General features: G+C 44.0%; 1 protein-coding gene across 1 annotated transcript in view; it reads right to left on the bottom strand.

The window, feature by feature from the left end:
- flt4 (fms related receptor tyrosine kinase 4) overlaps positions 1-23222 on the bottom strand; it is a 68550-nt gene that overhangs the window by 5940 nt on the left and 39388 nt on the right. Inside the window, exons 5-23 of the mRNA XM_088933019.1 lie at positions 22833-23010; positions 21248-21387; positions 20606-20777; positions 19676-19793; positions 18860-19035; positions 17964-18129; positions 14414-14555; positions 13216-13324; positions 11819-12178; positions 10944-11090; positions 7877-8008; positions 5321-5427; positions 4064-4199; positions 3290-3394; positions 2421-2534; positions 2089-2177; positions 1562-1712; positions 794-888; positions 322-444 (exon numbers count right to left, since the gene is read on the bottom strand). Coding sequence (XP_088789145.1) covers positions 322-444; positions 794-888; positions 1562-1712; positions 2089-2177; positions 2421-2534; positions 3290-3394; positions 4064-4199; positions 5321-5427; positions 7877-8008; positions 10944-11090; positions 11819-12178; positions 13216-13324; positions 14414-14555; positions 17964-18129; positions 18860-19035; positions 19676-19793; positions 20606-20777; positions 21248-21387; positions 22833-23010 — 2760 coding nt within the window. The remainder of the gene's footprint in view (positions 1-321; positions 445-793; positions 889-1561; positions 1713-2088; positions 2178-2420; positions 2535-3289; positions 3395-4063; positions 4200-5320; positions 5428-7876; positions 8009-10943; positions 11091-11818; positions 12179-13215; positions 13325-14413; positions 14556-17963; positions 18130-18859; positions 19036-19675; positions 19794-20605; positions 20778-21247; positions 21388-22832; positions 23011-23222) is intronic.

Genomic DNA, 23222 nt, shown 5'->3' with positions numbered 1-23222 from the left:
AAAACAGGTGTGAGAGAAGGCTCCACGGCCGAAACGTTGTGTTTTCTTTCTTCTCTTTTCGGCATGGAAGAGACCTATTACTTGTTCCTTTGCAGCCTACGCATGCTGACGCAGCTCCCCACCTGAACTATTCCAGCTATACTGTGCGTGTTATAGAGCAGCATAGCATTGTGGTGCAATTCAATCTATCTCATTAGTATAGAGATCTCCGGACTCCTTTTAGCAGGTGCAGCAGTGCCCTCCTCACCACAAAAAGACATCTTTGTCTCAGTGGGAGGCTGTCCCTAAATAAAGATCAAATTATTAAAGCAGCTCCCATACATTTCCTTTGCGGACGTAGTCGGGGTCCTTGTAGATGTCGCGCGCCAGGCCGAAGTCACAGATCTTCACCACGTTGTTCTCCGACAGGAGGATGTTGCGGGCGGCCAGGTCTCTGTGGATACACTGCAAGAGGGAGACACCTGAGGACTCCAGGCTCCCCGTGTCCGCACTAGGAGAACTGAGGCCGGCCAAGCTTTGCTATACAGAAAAGTGCACTTCCAATCTCCTCCATTCCAGATATGAAAATATTCATGACATAAACATGTCTAGCAGTTGGTTATACACGGTGCCTCCATATATTAAATAGCTGCATGCAAGATGTGTCGCAATGGGTTGAAATAGCAGATGTGAAGGAAAAGCTGCCCAGTGTGCCCCTGAGGGGGATCTTGGAGAGCGTTTCTTCAGCGTGTGAAACGGCATTTCTTTCCCTTTAGGTACCTCGCCCAGCCCGTGCCAGCGTGCCAGTTCCTACCTTACGAGATGCCAGGAACTCCATTCCTCGTGCCACCTGGAAGCTGTAACAGATGAGATCTTCCACTGTCAGTGGTGTCTTCCACAGGTCTTCCACTGTAGGGAAAGGAGAGACAGGTAACTCCAGCAGTCCAGGTCCAGTATATACAGTATACTGGGGGGGGGGGATTAAAAACACTTTGTTCCAAAAGTCCTACTTCAAATTTTAAGAAACAGGAAGGGAAATGAGGAATGCTCTGTTCTTCTTGTCCGTGATCATGGCTGAGAGGAGCACACAACTACTCCCAGACAAACACGAGCCCAAGTGCTTCCCAGCGGGAGCCGCCGCTGTGGTTTCGAGGGGGCTGACATCACACCTGCAAGCCACTCAGCGCCACTGAGCCCCATTACGTCCATGCGCAATAAAACGAACCACAAAGAAACAAGCCTCACAGTGCAGGCCATCTTTGAGGCGCGTCGGTATATAACCACCGGCTTTTAAGCCTCAGCTTCTGCTTCACTTCACCTTCAGCTGCTAATTAAAGTCGAGGCACAGTGGAGAGCTACTCCCACTGGCTCTTATTTCTTTCCCCTTCCCTGCTCTTCAAAATGGAAAAAAAAGTCAATTGAGTGAAAAAAACCTTTTCCTCTCGTGCATGATACTGTCGATTGATTTAAGTCTTAAACTGAATCTTATTTTCCAAACGGCAAGCAGGTCATTCGGTAGCTGGAAAGGACTTCCGGCTCTGCACGGGGAGCACAAGGCCCACTCGGCCAGGAGCTGCGTCACCTTTCTGCGGGCCGGGCCCGGCGTTCTGGTTCTGATCGCCCACGGACCGACCCGGAACCATGCTCGCGGGGGCTGCGGGCTTGCTCCTCTGGTCCACCTGCACAGCCTCTATCATCCTGCGCACCTGGTTGCGGGTCTTGGGTGAGCGGTCCTGGACAGCAGAAGGACACAGCAGCTCAGAGACCGACCTCCGTTTGACATCGCCCTTCAGTCGGAAAAGTTTCCCGTCGCAGCACAGGAAGTACAGGTCACATTTCAGTAGTTTGGTTAGATCCTAAGGCAGGTGATAGAGAGGTGATATTTGTGTAAAGTATTTACTGTGAATCACTTAGCTGAGGGAATGGCAGTCAGTCTATCTGAGAGGATAAGCTGCCCAAACCCCCCTCACTATTGTGAGGTGTGAGCCGGGGAGTTTGCTGTAGATTGTAGATGTAGATGTAGATGTAGATTGTAGATGTTGGTGTAGATTAATAATTAATTCATAATTACTTACACTTATATAGTGTAAGGAATTATTATATACTCACCCTGTAAGGTAGGAAGAACTCCCTCTTGGCACGAAGGTAATTGGACAGGTTCCCATACTTGCAGTACTCCACGATGACCAGCAGGGGGCCTGGAGAGAGATGTAGAGAAATATTAACATTTATAAGAGGATGGGCAATACGGTATTCAGAAACCTTTTTAAATCGCACATTTTTCTCTCCATGAGAAGCGACTAAATATTTTTGTAAAAGTGCAGTATAAATCTTTCAGCAAGTTTATTTAAGGAGTACTAAGTTGTTTAAAAGCTATTTTCGAGTTTGTTTGTTGTAAATGTAGCATTAGTGGAAAATAATAAATAATTATCTTTGCTCACCATTGGCTTTAGTGCAGGCCCCCAGCAAGTTGACCACGTTCAGATGGTGCCCAATGTGAATGAGGATCTTCAGCTCCGACATCAGGGCCTTGTGCTCACTGGCGGTGGCGCCCTCTGCAGGCCCAAGAAAGAAGCGTCAGCCTCTCCCCTATCATCACTCTGGGAACATAGCGACGTGCGAGCCGAGTATGCACACCTCTTCCTCTCCTGCTCTCAGAAATGTTTGAAAATAAATTCAACAGCGGACGAGTGGCACACTATTGGCAGGCCAGGGGTGCACAGAGACTTTCTGAGGATAATTCCTTACAGAAATTACAGCGCGTTTATAGACACTCCACTCAAAGCACTTTACAGGTAATGGGGATCCCCTCCACCACCACCAGTGTGCAGCCCCACCTGGATGATGCACAGTCCGCTCCCCACACACCAGCTCTCAGTGGGGAGGAGAGTAGAGGGATGAAGCCAGTTCAGAGATGGGGATTATTAGAAGGCCAGGGATGTCAAAAATATATTAAATGTCACAGTCACTAAGACTAACTAATCATGTTAGCCCACAGATTGATTTAATTAAGTATTTTTGCATTTGTGTTTTCAGAACTGTGTTAATTCCTCTGTTGGTTGGTGGAGGGTCCAGCATGTTCCTGCTGATTGAGTGTGAGACCCGACACTACACTCGACACTACAGGACACGCACCTAAGTGCCACCTAACACTGATGGCGGACCTCTACGAAGAATTATGCAGTTTTCAAGACGGCACTCGTCCTTACCAACATTCTCTTTCGGAAAAGCTTGGATCTTCGAAACGGAAACAGTGGGAATGGATGTAACGGCCACAGCTTGCGTCCAGCTCGCACTGTGAAAACCTCACCTTTCAGCATCTTCACCGCCACTGTGCTCAGGCTGTCCGTCTTGCCAATTCCGAAGGCAGAGGCCTCCATCACCTTCCCAAAAGCTCCATGTCCCAAGACCTTTCCTATTAAAAAGATGCAAGGACAGGGAATGCAGGAGACTTTCTTCAAAATCCCATTTTGGGCCACCCTCAACATTTTGAGATGCACAAAAATCATTTTTTTTTGCCAAAAATCAGGATCATTCTTAGACCGCAAGAAATTCTGCAAACAACAGGAGGCCGTTCATCTCATCTACCTTAATTTGAGATCAACAATTTAATTCTATCAATGCTTGGTTTCCAGAGCCCTGCCACTTTAAAATGGTGCTCATCCAAATCCAACTAAATACGGCCGTTTTCTCGTTAGCGGACAAGAACTAGAGGATAAGCTTTTTGCATCAGCACGTGTCTCAGTTTAACACATCACACTGTCTCACCTAGGAGAAGGCACTGTGTAATTTTGGTATTCAAACCGTTTTCTGGGTGTAGCTTTGTAAACATGAAACCTCTCTGGAAGGACAGTTTAGGAGAGCACAGGAAATGTTTTTCTTTTTTTTTTCTTTCTGGAAATACACCAACATTTGTGTTTATTCAAGAGACAGAAGGAACATTTGAACAAATGAGGTAATTCCCCCAGGGGGTCGGGCCGAAGCTCTCGCAGTTTCTGAAGGACAAACAACTGCGAAGGTCCAGGGGTCAGGGTTCTGTTCTTTGTGTGGTGTGATGCACACAGACTCACACACAGGGCCTCACCGAGCCTCAGCCTGTCCCGGGGAAACTCCCACTGGCTGGAGTCGTAGGGCAGGTACTCGCACTGCTCCTCCAGTGGCACCTCGCCTGGGTCCATGATGATGGACAGGTAACCTGTCTTAATGTCTGCCGGGTTGGCCTGTCGCGGGGGACAAAAAGGAACACTTTAATGGAATTGAAGAGGGAGATGGACAGGCTGCTGACAGGAAGGTGGCTGATCCAGCACATGTATTCTACATTCCCAAGGTTACTGGGAGACTTTTACCTGTTCAGACTTTAAGCCATTGCAATTTATATTCTGAAATGTCTTGGTGAGAAGACGTTACAGAATAGCAAGCTGTATTCAATATTCAATGATTGTTGAATACACAGAAATTCTGTAGTGTAATTACACCTTTGTTAATAGAAATGTATTGGTTGCTACATATAATTAACTTTCTTAATGCACTATTGTTCCAGTGTAAGTACACTGTATTTACACTATAGGGAATATCCCTGTGTTATAAAGTGTCTTTCTAGCACATACTGCAAATACCTATACCTGTAAATCTTAAAATTTGCTCACAAATACCATTAACAACACCAAGAACAGATTCTGCACACCGTCCACTTATCTTCAAACTGTAGTAAATCCATGTGCTGTTACTTTATATACAATTGCAGACAATGTAGATGTACACACTCTGTATGACAGTCTCCAGAAAAGTGCAGCTTATTTGAGGAACTGAGAAATCACAGAAACTGCACAGCTGCTATGTGATGCACACTACCTGTACTACAGTACATACAGTACGTACAGCAGATCACCTTTCAAATCCAAGTTGTGTGGCAGTTGTATCCATGAAGCTTTACATACATCTTACATTTAGTCCGTGCCACGCACAGCCCCTGTTTTTCATTGCTATCAGTATTTTTTTTCTCACATAAAAGTGGAAACATATCACAACTCCAAGATAATGAGAATTTGTTCATATCATGGAGAAATGCACAGCAGCTTCTTAGAAATGAAAATCTATTAAATGTCAATCAGATCATCAGGATAATGAATTAATGGAGTGCAAGCCCACTTAAATAAAATTAAATAAAGCAGGAGCTACCAGGAAGAGGAAAAAGGGCCACCTCAATATAAAATTATATGGTAGATGATCCCGTATCATCCACCCTGCCCACTGGTAATCAGGAAGGCACTTAAAATACTTGATCGAAAGCAAGTGTTCATGTAAAGGTTGGAAGAGTAAAAAAAGAGAAGCGTGCAGGCACCCTCTTGACGTTGCAGAAAATGAGGAGGAGGAGGATCCAGAAGAAGACAGCAATGACGCCGGTGCCGATGAGGATCACAATCTCCACGTTGGTCCTGTCGTCCGAGCCTGGAAGAGGGCAGAGGTCAGAGAGCCTTGCGGGCAGCGTCTGCACCGCGGCCTGGGCACAGACAACACGGCCAGCTGCCTTCAGGAAATGGAGCGTTTTCTCTTTATGTAAGTCTACGTACGACTTCCGCAGTGGCGCTGGGGAGGTTTAAAGAGAATATTTAAAATGCTGTGGACCTCTGGCGTGGCATAGCATGGGTTAACATTGCCAGCGTGTTATCGAGTGAATTCTTTCAAGCAGCGACTGACTGACCAGTTCTGACCCATCCTACCAAAGAGCCTGAAACTTAAATCTCGAATTGACAACTCTATTGATTTCTAAACATGGCACTATCAAGCGGGGGGGGGGGGGGGGGGGGTCATAGTTCACAGCTGAGCAGCGCAAAACTACATTTTACAGCATAGAAATGTCGAAAACATCTAGTAATCTGATACAAACTTTATTCATCATAAATGACAGAATCCACTGTGATTTTTAATTTCCGACGTTACAGCGGTGCATGCATGTCAGGTCACAATGCAATCAGCGTAACCAGCTATAATTTCTGTTATGACCACAAACATCACAGGGATAAAACAACATCAAACTGACCTGTTGATAGAGAATTGTAAATCTGCGTGTTGGTTTGAAAACACTTGCCATGCAAAAAGCTGTGCTTCTATAATACTGATTATAATATAATATATTATATATTAATATAATATATAATATAATAGATTTGTCATAATATGCAGAAACTAATGAATGAAAGCAGATGGCAATATATTAACTAAGATATGTTTTTAAAGTGTCTACCCTGTGGTTAAATTGTGTTGCCAAGATAAAAAAACTGAAGCAGAATTAGAACTAAATCAAAAACAACAGTACACTCATAGCAGCACTAGAGGGAGCAAAAGAGCATTTAATTCTGAAACTGCTTCCAATGTTTGACTCTCTTCATGTGTTGCCAAGGGATTAGCAAGGTTTTATGAAGGATATTGAAAATATTTGACATTTACAGAGATCAGCAATAATCTACAATCAGGAAGAAGCTCCTCAAAACTGACTCCCTGCTAGCAGGGCTTCCATCTTTATTAATTCTACTAAAACATAATATCTTACTGAGGTAAATGACCACAGGAAACAGCAGTTTTCTTATGCTAGATCAGAGTGTTTTGTTCATTTGTTTTTTTCTCCTTTGTGGCAATTCATCAGAAATGTAGTCCCTTTTCAAAAGTGCATTTTAAAGGCTTCCTTTTGATGAAAACCATCAAAAACACTCTTGATTTTGTCAAATTACTTTTTTACTTGATTTCTCAAACCTTCAATATAAGTTACAGCAATAACAAATGTTTTCGTGCCAAGAAAACTAGCAGTGTGCACAAAGCGCCAAGAGCTGGCAGGGGGCAGACAAATGTGGAATATCCAAGTATTATTCTTTGTGTACACACCAATTGTTAATTATTCTGTGAGGTGCTGGACTCTTGAAGCAGTGTAGGAGGTTTGAGGACTCTGTACTCTTTCCTTCTGTCAAAATAACCATTTTCACACTCGTCAGACAGATTAACCCAATTCAGGTGCTGTTGTGTCTCTAATAGCAACACCACAAGAACACAGGTCACATGACAAACCTTGGACACCCCCACCAGCTTGACCCCCCAGCCCGGACAATTCATTTTTCAAACTGTTTCATCTTTCCTTGTAAAAAAAGATTCAATGTGACTGCTGACTCTTGAGCACCAGCATCTTTTTCGTGCATTGGCATATTAACAAACTGCAATTTCATACAGTGTTTGACAGCATGCTGTAATTGACTGTATATCGCTACAACACTTAGAACCAATAGTGACGACTTTCCTTTCATAAAATATGCTGTTTTAGGTGAAATAACATTCCTGATATCACTGGTGCCTGACAGAAGGTAATGTTCATCCATATTAAATACTTATAGATAAAACACCATGGTAGAGATTTAGAAGAAATCAGCCTTTTCCTATTTTACAAGCCATAATTTTTCCACTTAGCCCTTCTAAGTGGCCACAAAAAATACTTGTTACACATTTGGCATGCTGAGAAGCAGCGCTTTAGCATTTTTTGGGGTGTTGTTTTAAAAGCATGTTGTGTGCATACATAAATGTACCTGCCCACAGCATGTTAAAATGAGCACTTCTGCAGTGGAAGTGGAATTCCGAACTGGAATATTTATTCCAGTTTTTCCCCCACATTTCCAGAGGCACCAGTGTAAACATCAGCCCTCTGCATTTTTTTCCAATGTGAAGGACATAGCCAGGGTGACCCATGTTGCTGTGTTTGAGTCTGCTCCGTTTTGTGACTGGTGTTGTGTCTCACATACAGGTACAGTATGTTATCTCCATGCCAGGGTGGCTCATGTATGTGTGCGTGAACGCATGTGCATTGCACCGCAGCCCGCCTGGGTACAAACACGTGCTCTTGGTCCGGGTCTCTTACCCACGACGGTGACTGTTGCTGACATGCTGATGCAGCCCTTCTGGTTGCAGGCCGTGCAAGTGTAGAGGCCGGCATCCTCTTCTCGCACTCGCTGGATACTGAGCGTCTGGTTAGAGTCCTGCAGCACGATCCCTGTGCACATCCAGACAGCAGTCAATCAAATTCTCCTCCTCCAGCTCAGAAGGCCGCCCTCACACAGGTTCGCTCTAGGCACCATTCTAATCAGAACCCACAGGACCCGCCAAACCATCCGTCTAGTCTTCACTGCAAACACCATCTACACCAGCAGGATCTAAGTTCACGAGGTGCTCTAAAGCCTTTTACTCTTACTCTCAGATGACTAATCTAATCATTCAAGTGGGAGCTACGTCCACATGTGCAGGCTGCAAAGGAACAGGTAAAGGTCTATTGCATGCTGAAAAGAAAAGAGACACAGCGTTTCAGTGTGCCTGAAGAAGGCTCCACAGCCGAAACGTGGTGTCTCTGCTCTTTTCATTTACTTGTTCCTGACCTCATCATGCGCTCAAAAGGAGTTTTTAAGGCCTTGCAGAAGTTTATGATTCAAAGGACACCCTTGATTCAAGGACCCTGAGCTAAAACGTAGTCAGGATACTACAGTTTGATGCTTCTGTTTTACCCAGCAATTAAGTAGGTCAGGGTTTGGGTAGGTGGGAATAGGTAAAACCTGCTCCTATAGCCTTGACATCCTGGATCAAAATTATCAGCAGGCTGCCTGAAACCTACGTTGTTGCCTCAAATCTTTCCGGGTACCTTTCCAAGCTCAACTTTAAAGCCCCAGAGAACCCCAACATTGGAAACATGATTCCCGATTAGAAATCATCCACACAGCACTTCCACACGCAGTGCTGCAGGTGTGACAGGCTTCCCAGCACTGGTCCTGGAGGTCCACACTCCTGCCGGTGGCTGCTCCAGCCCAGCGCTGTGTTACGCCACTGAGCCCTTCATCGCATAAATCATTCCATTAATTTGAACTGCCTGCCTGTGTTCATCTCTAAAACATATTGGAGATTGTAGTTTAACTATTGCATTTCCTAACTAAGATAAAATCCCAAACTTTTCAATAGAAAAAGGCTTGCAAATATTCAAATCAAGCAACTGGTTGGTTCAATTAAGGCTTCAGCTAGGTGATTAAGCTCAGCTAGAAAGACAACCAGGTGGTGTGTGGGCGTCTAGGACAGGGACTGGGAAACCCCTAGCCTACAGGGTTGAAAGACGCAATTTACAGAGACACTCCCTGTCTGCCAGCACAGCTCCAGGTCACTCTGCACCTCTTCGACAGCACTGTATCAGCACAGCTGTAGCCAAGGACTGGCCACTCCAGGCACACACACACAGACACTCCCAGCAATCAGCTCCACGCCAGCTGTCCGATGCCTTTGTGCGGCCCCAAAGAGTTGCACACACCTCTGCAGACATTCAGAGTATCATTTTCATGAGGACCGCGGGCTACGATGTGGATCAGAAAAGCAAAATACGGCTGATGGTTTATGTGATGAGTGGGTGTCAGTGTACATCTGTGGTGTGTTCAATCACTGCGATGTGTTCAGAAAGTGTCTTCCAATGGTCAGATGTTAAAATGTAAATGGAATTCTTAACACTGAGCGTATAAGCAGTTATGACAGAAAACATTCATACCCCTTTAAAATACATTAAATCATTAGAAACTAATGATGATTGGAATTGGAATTCATATTGAGGGAAATTATCTCAAAATGTTTTTGTACTGCAATATAGCCTTTATTCAATTTAACTTTAAATACACCAGAATTGTACCTTATTAATCGTATCTACTGTGTGGAAAGGATACATCTGCCGTTAATTAAATTCTTCAGCTGTGTTCTATAGCTTCATGTATTCTGTAAAAAGAGTCAATATTTCTAACTACAACTGCGTATAAAATAAAAAAAATCAATCCCAAATAAAAACTGTAGTGCTCCATCCCTTTAGGTTACTTCTTGGAAAAGTCGCCACTATTGTTCCTAATGTAGCTCATTCGTCATTCGCCAATGTAGTGAGTTCCATTAACACGATTCACTAAAAACTGAATGGCAAATTCCCTGAAAGCATCTTCACTTATTTTTAGAATTTATTCTGGTTTTAAAGCCTCAGAAGGGCAAAAGTACAATTGTTTTTGCTGGATAACTCAGATTTTTGAAGTATAAAAGTAAAATAGACATATCAGCACTGTTAAAATATTGTTATATATCCGTTATAATATCTGTTCTATATATTCCCTGCAATTCTAACAGCACATACCCGTGACTCGCTCGGATCATGCTCTTTTATTAATACAGTTTCTTAGTTCTTTTGCATTACAAGATTATATCCCTGCAAGTACTGCTAATAAAGGGCCCAGGGTGCCTCAAGCCTCTGTTTGCTTCACAAGAGAAAAGGGAATGGTTAATAAAGTGACCCTTTGGATCAAACGGTTCCCATTCAAAAGTGTTGCACATGAAGGGACAGGAGTTGTTCACGAGCCAAAGGAAAGTCTGATGGCCCACTCTGGCTTGTGACTGTTCTCAACTTCACTTTATGGTCTTGGCTCACTGCTGCCGACTTTGCACGAGTCCTTCCTGTTTACACCACTGTAAGGAGCAGCGGAGACAAAGTAAAAAAACAAACCTTCAGCACCAAAAGTTACACAATTTGGAAAACGTACAGGTTGCTACACACACTACAGTATGTGCAGCATTTAGAAAAAGACAAGACCCCCCCTTTTCAAAGGGAAAGGTCATAGTCTTTTAAAAACCTTTGAGCTGACTTTTATTTGCACCTTCGCAGGTGTACAATTTTCATCCAAAACTAGATGGAACGAATGATATTATGCTGACACTGATTTGTATTGCAAACACTGTGCAGTTTAGTTTTTTCTCCATTTTGTCTTTTGTCAAAACAGCTGGGGCAAAAACTGCCCTTAGGAAAAGGTGGGTTTTGCGGATGTCGGAGTTATGACCGATTTCCATTTTTAAGGTCACTGTTCACGATTTCCTTGATTTTCCATGCTTTCTTGCTGAGCCCTCCTGAGGCGATTAGAAAGGCGGCTCACCTGATATCTGGTGGAGAGGCTTGTCATCTTTATACCAGGAGACCTGCGGGGTGGGCGTGCCTTCCACATCGCACCTCGTGTACAGGGACTCGCTGACGTTCACGGTCTGATTGGTCGGGCTGTGCCGGAAGTGAGGGGCCTCCTGAGCTGGAGGTTGTTAAAAACTCAGAATCACCCTCTGCTTGCCCACTTCAGGCCACGATTTTGGACAGATATCGCAGAATTACATCGCAAGGACAAGAACATAAGAAAGCTTACAAACACGGGATGGGGACTGAGTCCATCCCGGAAATTTCTGCAATTTCCCTCACGGGATCAATAAAGTATCTATCCATCCAGCTCATCTGGTAGTGAAGAGTCAACTGATCCCAGGAACTTATCCAACAGTTTCTTGAAGGAAGCCAGGGTATCGGCTTCAACAACGTGTCTAGGTACCTTGTTGCATGCTCCCACAACCCTTTGGGTAAAGAAGTGACCCCTGTTCTCAGCTTTAAAAGCAATTTCACATAGCCTCCACTTGTGCCCTCTGATTTGTATATCAGCCGAGAAGTGACTTCATGAATCAGTTTGCTGAGATTGTTGGCACCAAGTATTTTTTGTGGAGTATGATCTGTGTCTTGCAGCTGAAGCATGTCTTCAGTTTTGCAAAGAGGGCAGAAAGCCTATCTGAGCATGGCAAGAGAATACTCTAGAATGGCAGCATTTTGTGAACACATGCTCCGCTGTACACTTCTATGTGTAGAGAATGTGTGTTTAAAAAAGTAACCGGTGCTTGGTCAGCTGAGACACTGAGTCTACGAAAAAGCTGTGCATGAATATGCGAAACTAAAAAGCTCAAACTCAGTCGAGCTCGGGTAAAATAGCTGAGGGCTTACCCTTCACCGGAATGAATTTGCGGTGACAGTGTTTCTCCCTGCTCCTCCGATTCTGGACCTCGCACACGTAGTCGCCTTCCTGGTTCAGCTGGATGTTGGGGATGTCGAGCACCAGGACCCAGTTGTTGGTGGCGGCCTCGAAGGACAGGTTTCCTTCCAGGCGGTTGGCATACAGGTGGACGCTCTTGCAGTCCAGCACTAAGGGCTTGCCGCTGTCGTCCTGCAGGGCCCGGGGGTCCAGGCGGTACCACTGCAGGTTCTCGTAGGTGTAGTTATCGGCGCTGCACTTGAGGCTGACAACCTCGTGCTCCAGCGGCTCCTCGCTGGGCTGGAGCTCGATCCCAAAGCCTTCTGGGATAGCTGCCACAGGAAGTGACGCACAGATACGTGTGGCGTTACAATCAACCCCTGCTGCTGCCACGTGAGTTACTGCCCTTGACAAGTGAATAGGCCATGAAGGTCGAGGTATTAACTAAGTCATTGTTCGTTAACTAAGATGCATTCTAATCTGCAGGAATTCAATGCAAATCTATCGCTATAACCTAAATAAACATTCATCATTTGTGCTTTAACATGTCTTTAGAGAACTATTCCTGCATTTCACGTGGGATAATGAAGCCAAAATGAAAATTTGAAACAGATATTGAAAAAAATAGCAAGGTAAAGATTGTATATTAATGACAAAGTCATTACTTATGATAACAAAGTCATTAGTGACTTTGTTACTTTTTTATTGACTCAGTAATGACAACAAAAAATGTAATTTTATTTATTGGTATTTGCCAAGAAACAATGTAGACCAGTAGGTGGCATTCTTCCTTCTTAATGAAACCAACGTCCTGTTATTGTGACACCCTGCTGTAGAGGGTGCCGTGTTTCAGATGTGATGTTATGCCAAGATCCCAAGATCAAGATATTCACCCTGGTTTCTTGTCTAAACCCCAAGCTAGGCTTGTAATTGACGATTTGCTCACTTTTCTTCCTGTTCTGCTATGTTTCGGGGCTGATGGCACTTAATGGCAGCCACACGTCACACCAGGTGACTTTCACACTTCAGCAATGGGTGAAGTGAATCTCTTTTTGGGGTGAAAGATGCTCTATAAATATGATTAATCATTTTCAAAAACAATGATACTAAAGATTAGTAAAAAATGAATGATAAAGCTCCACATAACGGAGCTTCTTCTCTCTGTGTGATTTCCCCTTCAAACACAAGGAGGAAATTGCTCACTGGATACATCAATTAACCAAGACCTCAGGGATTCTTTCTGCAAGCCTCATGTTTGCATGAACAGCTGTTACTATTTTCGCGAATTCTGTAATGGAACGTCAGTGGTGTTACTGTAAATAAACACGCTGGGAAGAGGATTTTTGTAATACGCTTTTATGATACTTACTTGTCACATAAAAATAGATCAGCCTCTCATCTTTTCCCACTTTGTTGAAAGCGGAGCACTTATACATCACAGAGACGCTGGCGTTCTGAATGACAATCCTGCTCACTGTCTGTTAAGAGAAAATACAGAACTTTCAGAATCATCGTAATTTACTACAACTTTCAAGGAAGGGTCGTGAAATGAAAAAATCCTTCTTTGGATTTTTACATTTCAGACAAAAATAAAACTTATTAACATATACCTTAAACAAACTAGTAAGTAAATCTTTTATTTGCGTAACACAATAATACAGGAGGACTGTACGAAACAGAGCAGCGCCGAAGAGCAATTTAGTGATTAATTTGTAGCCTCAGAATTTGACAATCGAAATGCCGAGAACATCTCAATCAATCAATTGCACATCTTGTCTCCAAAACCTTATAGGATGACAGAATAAATTCTGCTATGCAGACTTTTCTGATAGCAGCTTTAGTCGCAAGCTTCCCAAAAAAGCCAAATGTGACTCAAACTCGGATTTGAGTTAGGAATGTCTGCTCATGCCAAGGCTGCTCAGGTTAAGACTGGTCCATCTGTCCAAAACGCCCCTGTGCCCCCGTCACAAGTGTGTCTGGGAACAGGACATGAGAGCTACTCCCCCTCCCTCCAGGAAGTGTGAACAGCATGGCACTTTTCAATATCGCACATGGCAGCAAGCACAGCAGCTGGCCTTGTTGCTGTCCTCACTGGACAAATGTTGTCAGGCCCGAGGATTTAAGAGCCTTGAATCAAAAAGAAAAGGCATCTCACAGCCCAGCCTCACCACATCACAGCCCTTTTCAATCGTCTTAATGAAGAACACCGTGACATTCTGTCATGCTTAAAACAAAATGTTTTTTAGTTGGCCCGGTGCTATCTGAGGACATATGATTTCAAGAGACCTGTTTTGCCCCTTTTTTAACTGCTACAACTGTGCTTATGGGAATTGGTGACATACCAGGAAAACATCCTCTTGCAATGCCCTACAGCAATGGTTAGGAGACCATAATGTTTTCGAGTTAGAGTGATAGAGACACCTTGAGTTCTGTATGAGGTACTGTAGACATTAAAAGAATGAGAGAGCCTGTTTGCTCACAGTAGAAAACCCAGCCTGGTACAGTATCTTTAAAACATCGGTAACAGAGGCCCTGCTATTTGCAACCTGGACAAAGCCAAGACGTGCCTTGTTTCTACCATCCACCACTTCAGTCCATGTGTCCATGCTTTCAATGTGGTTCACCGCGTTCTCCGACTCCACCTCCTGCCAGTTCTGACAATCCGGCATGCGGTCTCTCTGGTTTCTCTTCACTGCTCCTCTGAGCCCTCTGAAACGAGACCATGAAAACAGCGCTGCCTTGAAAAAGAGGTCATGACTCTGCCTTCCACGACTTTCATCTGCCATTTGGCCCGTCTAGCCTGTTAGTCATTAATTAAGCCAGGATCTCACTCAGATGTTTCTGGAAAGAAGCAACAGAGTGGCAGGGAATCTTGTTCCAGATTCCCACACAACCCTGGTGTAAAGACAAGCCTTTTGCTCTCAGATTTTAATGAACTTCCATGTATAGTTTCCCCTTATGTCCTCTGCTTCATACTTCACTGATACCGCCGAAGGAGCTGACTTTAGGATATCAAATACTCGATTCGGGTCCCCTCATAATGTTGTGTACGTTCAAGATCAAAAAGACTCTTTTCCTTCAGCCTGACAGTGTCAGGCACTCTCTGAAGTCCCAGGATGCATCTGGCAGCTCTTCTCTGGACTCATTCAGGAACAGCAATATATTTATTTTCCTATAAAACAGTGACCAATATTGACCACAATTCTAAATTAAGCCTTGCTGGTAGACTATGGAAGTTTAACATCCCATGATTACTGTTATTATACATTTTAACTATATACACTGACATTTTTTGTCTTTTGTTTGCCTTTTTCAGCTGCTTCGCCACATTATCTAGAAAATGTACGTGTACAGTACTTGTACTCATTATAACAGAGCTTACCAAGATTTTTCTAAAGATCTGTGAGAAGCTTTGTGAAAAAAGTATACTTTTGTAGATCTAAAAGTTTTATTTCCTCCATGATGACCGGACAGCATTGTCCACTTCTTTGTCAGGATATGTGGAATTATTATTCCCTTATGAGGAAGCTCCTTATGTTGGTACTACCTTCCTGCATTTGAATGGAGATAATTAAGGATATAGAGGGTACTGCAGAGGCTCATCCTGAGCTTAGCCCAGGAACCTGACAGGATAACATAAATTGAACATTTGTAAAAATAGTAATAAGTGTCTTATGAGCCAGATAACCTGAACCTGCATTCTATAGTATTGATTGCTGTGTTACAAGAAAGATATTTAGTCTTTACAAGAGTAGATTTATTTAGATATAGTCTAGTTTTTATTATAGACTTTGTAATGTTTTGGGGTAGCATTTGGTGTTATGCATCATGAGGACAGGATTCTACATTTGATGTACGGACTTGAAGTCTGGATTTAAAAACTCTTTTGCTATATTTCTCTACATTATTCCAGTGCAATTTTAAAAAATCACCCTGCAGGATTCAACACAACAGCATTTGGAAACAGTGTGTTTCCTGTCTTGTTAGGTTGGCATGGTGGTCTGGAAGGTAGGGTTACTGCCTTGGGGAGCTCAGGTCTATGATTGAATTCCGCACGGCGGGGGGGAGGAAGGGTCTTCTGTGTGGAGTTTGCATGTTCCTCTGTGTTTGTGTGGGGTTTCCCTGGGTGCTCTGTCATCACCCCTCTTTATTAGGACATCCATGACTCGGAATTGACCCTTTGTGTGCCCACAATATTGGTACCCTGTGCTTACAGGAAAAGCTCCAGGTTGCCGCAGCCCTTAATAAAATTAAGCGATTTTTTTATACTGGACAGATGGACTTCATTGTGAACTACATTCAGGTTTCATTATGTCATTATGTAGAGTAATATTCAGTCTTTTTACACTAGAACCGGGTAAAATTAACCGTTTTTTATAAAAATCTCAAAAGATAGTCAGAGTGCCCTGAGGCTGTAATAGTGCTACAGGATTCTGCAGATGTCCCCTCTGGGAATCTTTAATGGTTCTTAAAAATAGCCATTCAGCTGAGCGCTGGGGCTGGGAGGAAACCCAGGGGCTTGTCTGTCTGAGAGAACCCTGGTGAATCTGGCAGGAAACGGTCTGTGCCGGGTGTCAACAGCGGTGTCAGTGCTGACAACACAGCAGCCCTGGCTATTTTCCTCCCGAAGCCAGAGGATGCCACCCTGCTCCACCTCCTCCCCCCCAAACAGGACTTCCTGTTGTTTGACTCACCGCGCTATATATACCCCCCCCCCCGCGGCTGCCTTATCTCCCTCTCACTTGCGCGGAAGGAGCAGTGCCGTAGTAAAGTTCAGCCTCTGCTCCACCATTGACAAAAAAAAAACGCATCAGAAAAAGGGTGAATTCCCTCTGCAAGTGCGTACAATGGGAGGAGGCAAAATGCCAGAGCGGACAAGAGATATCTGGATTGAACTCCGTATGAACCAAGTGCCCTTAAATTAACAGCTGAGAATGCCAAGACTAGCCAACTGTGCACTGATAAAGATGGAGACAATTTTATATGCTCAGACTACCTCAGATGCTAGATGTAGTCTAAACGGTTTAGTGCTAATTGATTTTCTTGATATGTTCAAGTGGATTTAACTTTTTTTTTTCACCAAGGCATATAAACCTAGATACACTTGCTGGAGCTGCACTGTAGGGAGAGAGCAAATGGAGCACCCGGAGAAAACGTACCGTATAATCTCCACGCAGACAGGTCCCCAGGGATCGATCCCAGGGCCCCAGCACCGCGAGGCAGCAACACTAACCTCTGCACTTCCTTCGCTTACCCGCCAGGGATTGATCTAGTCCTGCCCTGATGGAACTGCTACGATGGATGGTGCAGCACAGACCTATCTTAGAGTAACTTTTCTGTAAGAAGCTCAGTAAATACTGCAGCATTTTCATTGCAAAGAGACAAGGGTTTACAATTTTGTCTATGGCTGTATCCTTCTATCACCGTGAAACTCACAACTGGCAGCCCACTGAAGATCAGCAGGTGTGAGCCTGGTCAGTAGCTGGATGGGAGACCTCCTGGGAAAAACGAAGGCTGCTGCTGGAAGAGGTGTTATTGGGGCCAGCAGAGGGAGCTCACCCTGCGGTCTGTGTGGGTCCTAAAGCCCCAGTATAGTGACGGGGACTCTATACTGTAAAAAGGGGCCATCCTTCGGATGAGATGTAAAACCAGGGTCCTGACTCTCTGTGGTCATTAAAAATCCCAGGGCGTTTCTCGAAAAGAATAGGGGTGTAGCCCCGGCATCCTGGCCAAATTTCCCATTGGCCCTTGCCAATCATGGCCTCCTAATAATCCCCATCTATGAATTGGCTTCATTACTCTGTTCTCCTCCCCACTGACAGCTGGTGTGTGGTGAGCGTACTGGTTCACTATGGCTGCTGTCGCATCATCCAGGTGGGGCTGCACACTGGTGGTGGTGGAGGGGATCCCCATTACCTGTAAAGCGCTTTGAGTGGAGTGTCCAGAAAAGCGCTATATAAGTATAAGCAATTATTATTATTATTAAAAATGTTAACAAACTAAGCATTGCTGTAAGCACAAACTGTGTACTGTTTAGGGTGGCAACGTGACTCCCGTTCTGTACTTGTGTCGAGCAGGTTCTGCCAGAGGAAGACAGCGGAAGGGCCGGCTCCTTACGTGCTGCGAGTGCTGTTGAGGCCGCAGGGCGTCCAGGGCCTCCACTGCCAGGTGATGGAGGTGGGGGGCGGGAAACCGTAGGCCGTGCAGGTGAGCGTCTGCCGACTCCCGCGCGGGTAGATGCTGGTGGGGGAAGCCACCTCCTTCTCGTGGATCCGCGGGGGAACTGCACAGGCACAGGGCACCGGCCCAGATCAAGCTGAGCTCCAGAGGTGAGCGGGACAGCAGCCTGGACCTGCCGCTTTTCTCTTTTAAAAGTACTGCGTGTGTCCATGCAAAACATGCCGTGAGCTACACTGGTTGATATGTTTCATTTGCTTCATCTATATATTTCAGGTAACTTGATTATTCTTTGCATGCTTTCTCATCTTGCTGTCCAATTCCACTGTTTCTGGCCAGACTGCCAAGCACACAGTAGGTACAGTAGGTCCCTTCAGGCCCAGAATGCCCCATGGGGAATGGGGGGCAAGGGTCACCATTTTTCCCTGGAAGGATTAACCCTCGGTTCTCATTTAGAAAGCAGGCTGAGGGGACCTGGAGCTGTATGGAAGGAATTAGAGCAAGCAAAATCACTTGCCCCTACCTGGGACTGAACCCGGGACCTTCCGGTCAGGAGCTAGACACCCTTGCCATCTGAGCTACCACGGCTCCCAAACACACAGTATTAAAGACAGTTTCTGTGGGAGGTTACTGTGGAACTGGGCACAGGAATAGTTACAGTACTTTGTCCTTTTGCAGGACTTGCTGCTCTAAACTTCATGCAAACAGCTGATTCTTCTTAGATTTCCAAAGTCATATGGCCTTTTGGTTTCTGGACTTTTCTGTAAGTTCGCTGATGAAAATCTCCGATCTCCCCCTCCTTCTCAAAGCCTAGCTTTGTGTGACGAGGTGCTTACCGTTGACAACCAGGCTGAGACTGAGGCTCCTCTCCAGGCCGGCTGCGCTGTTTCTGAGGACGATGGTGTAGTTGCCAGAATCTTGTTGCAACACATCCCGGATCTCCAGTCCATGGTTCTGGTACCGCATCCTGTTGAACTCTGGGCTCTTGGTTATTAACTTTCCATCCTTGTACCTGAAACAAGCACAAATCACCCTTAAAAATGCCCGCTGAAACTCTATTGCTCCAGTGATATGATGTTTCATGTTCCTTGTCCAAATACATTTCCCCACTTTTTTCTTTGTTGTTTTGCTTTGTCAACTGCTTCTGCAATTCCTCCCTCTGGGCTGGGGGTTTAATATATAAAATTAAAATAAAAAAAATATTAAACAAAATAAAAACAAATCTAAACAAATTCCCACTGAGACACTACAGTACTCTTATGATTAGCTCAAAATTTAATAAAATTATGACTACAACTACAGTACATGTATCTTACTTGCACATACAGTAGCTCACTATCTCACTTTTAAATCTCACTCCAAGTGAACACAAATCTAGAGTTCTAGACTGTTGTATTGTAAATGTAAATGATTTATGAACGAAAAAGCTTTGAAGCCTTCAAGAGACTTTATACTAATTTGTGAATATGGTAAATAACATCTAGATTGCTGCTTTTTGGTTGTCAATGAGAAATGCAAGCCACAGAAGACATTTCAGAGACATTATTCTCATTATTCACATTATTATTTTTATAAGGTGGTCATCTGGAGCTGAGGGAGCTTTCAAAGGAGTGTAGTGATGAGTCTGTCAATATAAACCAGTCTTCTCTCACCATTGTGTTTCAGGCAAGGGGTAGGCAGAAACTTTCACTGACAGCCTGAGGATCTTGTCACCAGCTGTGGCTTCGACCAGTGGCCCTGCCTTGTAGTCAATGCTGATAAAGGGCTTTTCTGAAACACAAAGTTATGAGAAAGTTATGTCACAGCTGTGCTAATAATAAAGATTTGTAAGCCACAAAATTCCCAGATCCACTGATGTTTTGTTCAATTACAGATGTTACTTTGCAACCTCCAAATTTGTTTAGTGGTTTTATTTGTACACTTTGTTGCTTTCCTTGGGGAGAGGGGGGTTATGGTACATACATCCAAAGAAGAGATTTTACTCTATTATTGAAAAAAAGACAATAAAAAGTGAGTTCACAATGCGATACACATTAAAATCATTTTTGAAGGCCAAATGTATAGCAGCCCACCACCTCATTGTTTTCAAAATATTTTTTTTTGCATTCATAAAAACAACAACAAAAAAAACAAATTCAGGTGACATGTTTTACGGTACTGCATAAATATGACATGATAACAGTTTGTGAGCCCCTTTAAATAGTTTGAACTTTTAATTGTATAACAAAAGTTTTCGTTTTTTCAAAGAAGCACAGCAAGGATAAAGCTTTTCGTCTTGTTTAAAGCTTCACAGGCAAGTGCCTTCATGGGCCCTGGATTCGGGATTCAGATTCTCCCTATATTTTTATTCGAACACTCACTGATTCGGGCAATGCAATGGTTTTGTTGTAGGGACGGCCAACACGTTAATGTGTGAGGGCCGAGGGGTTCTTGAACTCCTTTGAGGAAGGGAGACTCCTTGCTCCCCTTCTTGCTCTTTCTTCGCTGTAATGCACTTATTGACCTGCTGAAGTTCTCCTGGGGGGTTTCGGGGGAGACCCTTCCCCATGGGTCAGGATTTCAGGACTTCAGGACAGCCTTACCCTGCACAGTGACATGGGTGGAGCGCTGCAAGCTCTTCTCCGCATTGTTGGCAGTGCAGGTGTAGGAGCCCGTGTCTGTCACGTTCATGCTGTGGACGACCAGAGTGCTGGAGGCCTCTGTCTTGTGGGTCAGAGAGTTCCTCTCATGATGGATTTGCACTGAGCGGTTAGCCTGCCAAGCACAGCCAGTCACCAGGGAGAAAGGAAACTCAGCACGACAGAGAAATCATGGAAAGGGGAGAGAAAAGCGCGCTTTGACACAACAAGGGAATTTTGCCCAGATGAAGATGAATCTGTAAAAGTATTGAAAACTGTAACATTATATACTATCGAGAATGTGTGTATTTAACAACAAGACAAGCGTTCTTATTAATGAGAAGCAGCTGATCCTGGTAGATAATCCCCAAATATTTTCTTTCAGGGGAGGCAGCATTTGATGGATGTTAAAAGCAGACATGCAGTACTTTGCTGCTTTTGAAGGAGATATGTTATTTACTTTCTTGTTTTGTTAACCGAAAGTCTAGAAACGGTCATAAAATCCCACGTAAGAACTACTTTTTACATGGTGGGGGGTTGCTTTTGCTGCTGCTTCGCTGAATGCGCCATTCGCCGGTCTCGGCCTGATTTTAATCAGCCCTCTACCTTTTTGCCCGGGTAGGTCCAATTGAAATGCACCGCGGTGTCAAACTCCACAAACGCCGTGCAGTTCAGAACTAGCGTCTCCCCCATCATCAGCTCCACCGACTCCTCGGGATACAGCTTGAAATCGTAAACGATGGTGCCTGTTGGGGGAAGAACAGGATTCAGACAGCGGGTAGGGGACAGCCTTCTGGTGTCGCTGCCTGTCTTGCTACAGTTGTTCCTGACCGTAAACGACCTAATTCTCCGGCACGGCCGAAGCAAAAGGATTCTGCTTAGCAGGGAATTCTGTAACTATTTTTTTTCCAATTATCTGTTGTTAGAAACAAAATCTGAAAAAAAATAAGTTACATTTTTCATTTTTGTTTGAAGAACTGGCGGGCAGCGTTGTGATTTTGGCTTCCTGAACATTATGAACAGTGACCCCTGCATAATGGTCTCTGCGTTCAAGGAAAAACCTGTAATGTGCTTGGCTTTATAACGTGACGCAAGATGAATGTGGCCGCCTTATATTTTCTAGAACTTTAAAAAAGAAAGTGTATACATGTATTGCTTCTTTCAAGTCCTATTGGAAAGCAAAGTTCCAAGCGGAAGGTTTCAAAAAGGACAATACAGACTACACATTAAAAGGGCTTCCGCTAGCTGTCGTGCTGTTTGTGAAGTGAGGGAAGTGAATTGTTTTTGAAATGGTTTTTCTTCGTGTAATTCATAGTGGAAGTCAAGATTACTAAATACAGAGATGGTTTGGCAGACTCCAATGAGCAAACGTCCTTGACTCGCTCGCCTAAATTTACATCAGCGACAGTTCGAGCCTTTGGAAGAAAACCACTGGTTGGCAGTATTGAAAGTAGAACTGCGTTAAAGGTATACAGTAGCTTTCTTAACAAGTGCATTCATTAATTAAAAAAAAAACCCGTTAATTCTGATGTATTTAATTGTAATCAGTTTCTTTCTTTTGCACTCCAGCTCGGTTTTCCACTAAGCTACCAGGAAAAGTGTGGTGTTGACACGGTGAATACAGTAAGCATTTGACCAGGAGATCTCAAATGGTTACAAGGAAAATAAGACTGCCCTTTGTATCAGTTTACTTGCTATAGCCCAAAAAGTGTGTACTGTACTTTGTATACTATGTATATTAATAGTACTTTGTATTAATATTTATCTTACAAATATTAGTGTAATTCCACCATGTTATTCATCGAGAAACATACAGTAGCTGATAATTCGGCCCACCACTTTCTCTAGCTCCTAACATCCTAGATTTTATTTCTAGCCTTCAATATTCAGACTTCACTGGGGTAAAAATGCCAATACTTGTCATTCGCAACATCCACTCCTGTCCAGAAACTGTGTACCTGCCCCTGCCCTGAAAGACCTTCCTGTCCTTCATAAATAGTGAGTTCTGGGCCTTGGCACAGTCATTTAGTGCATTTGCGCATCAGAAGACAATGTATTTATGTCTGATCTTTTTGTAAGAAGAAAGCTAAGCTCTGCAGTTCAGTAGAGGCTGCTGAGGAAGTTATTTTGCCATTGTGTTTTTTTACCATTGCTATTTAGGTTTGGGGGAGTGAGAGGACGGTCTCGGTACCTGTAAAGTGCGTGAGGAAGACAGGGGACCTGTATTCCACATTGTTGAGGAAGGTTTGGCAGTAAAGGCCGAGGAGTGTGGTCCTTGTGACGATTAGCTGGGTGGGGATGGACATGCCTTTCTTGTTGTTCCAGATCAGCTGCTTCTCGTCCAGAGGGACACCCACCCCTGCGTCAAACTGAAAGGACACGCTGTGAGCAGCGTCTGTGGCGATGAACAGCAATACAGAAACGTCCCAAAGTACAAAGTGCATAAAGGAAACAACAGTTGCTGCAAGTCAGTTCACAAACAAACTCAGGTATTATTGCAATTATAGGGCGTGTTGTTGAGAAAGTGCCACAATCAAGTTCAAGTTTTCACTACTGTGCTCATGAGAAATATGAATTTTAA

Source organism: Atractosteus spatula, chromosome 14 (genome assembly GCF_055471065.1).
Source record: "Atractosteus spatula isolate fAtrSpa1 chromosome 14, fAtrSpa1.hap1, whole genome shotgun sequence".
Taxonomy (NCBI): domain Eukaryota; kingdom Metazoa; phylum Chordata; class Actinopteri; order Semionotiformes; family Lepisosteidae; genus Atractosteus; species Atractosteus spatula.
The sequence above is the reverse complement of the archived record's forward strand: the minus strand, read 5'-3'. Positions and strand labels throughout refer to the sequence as shown.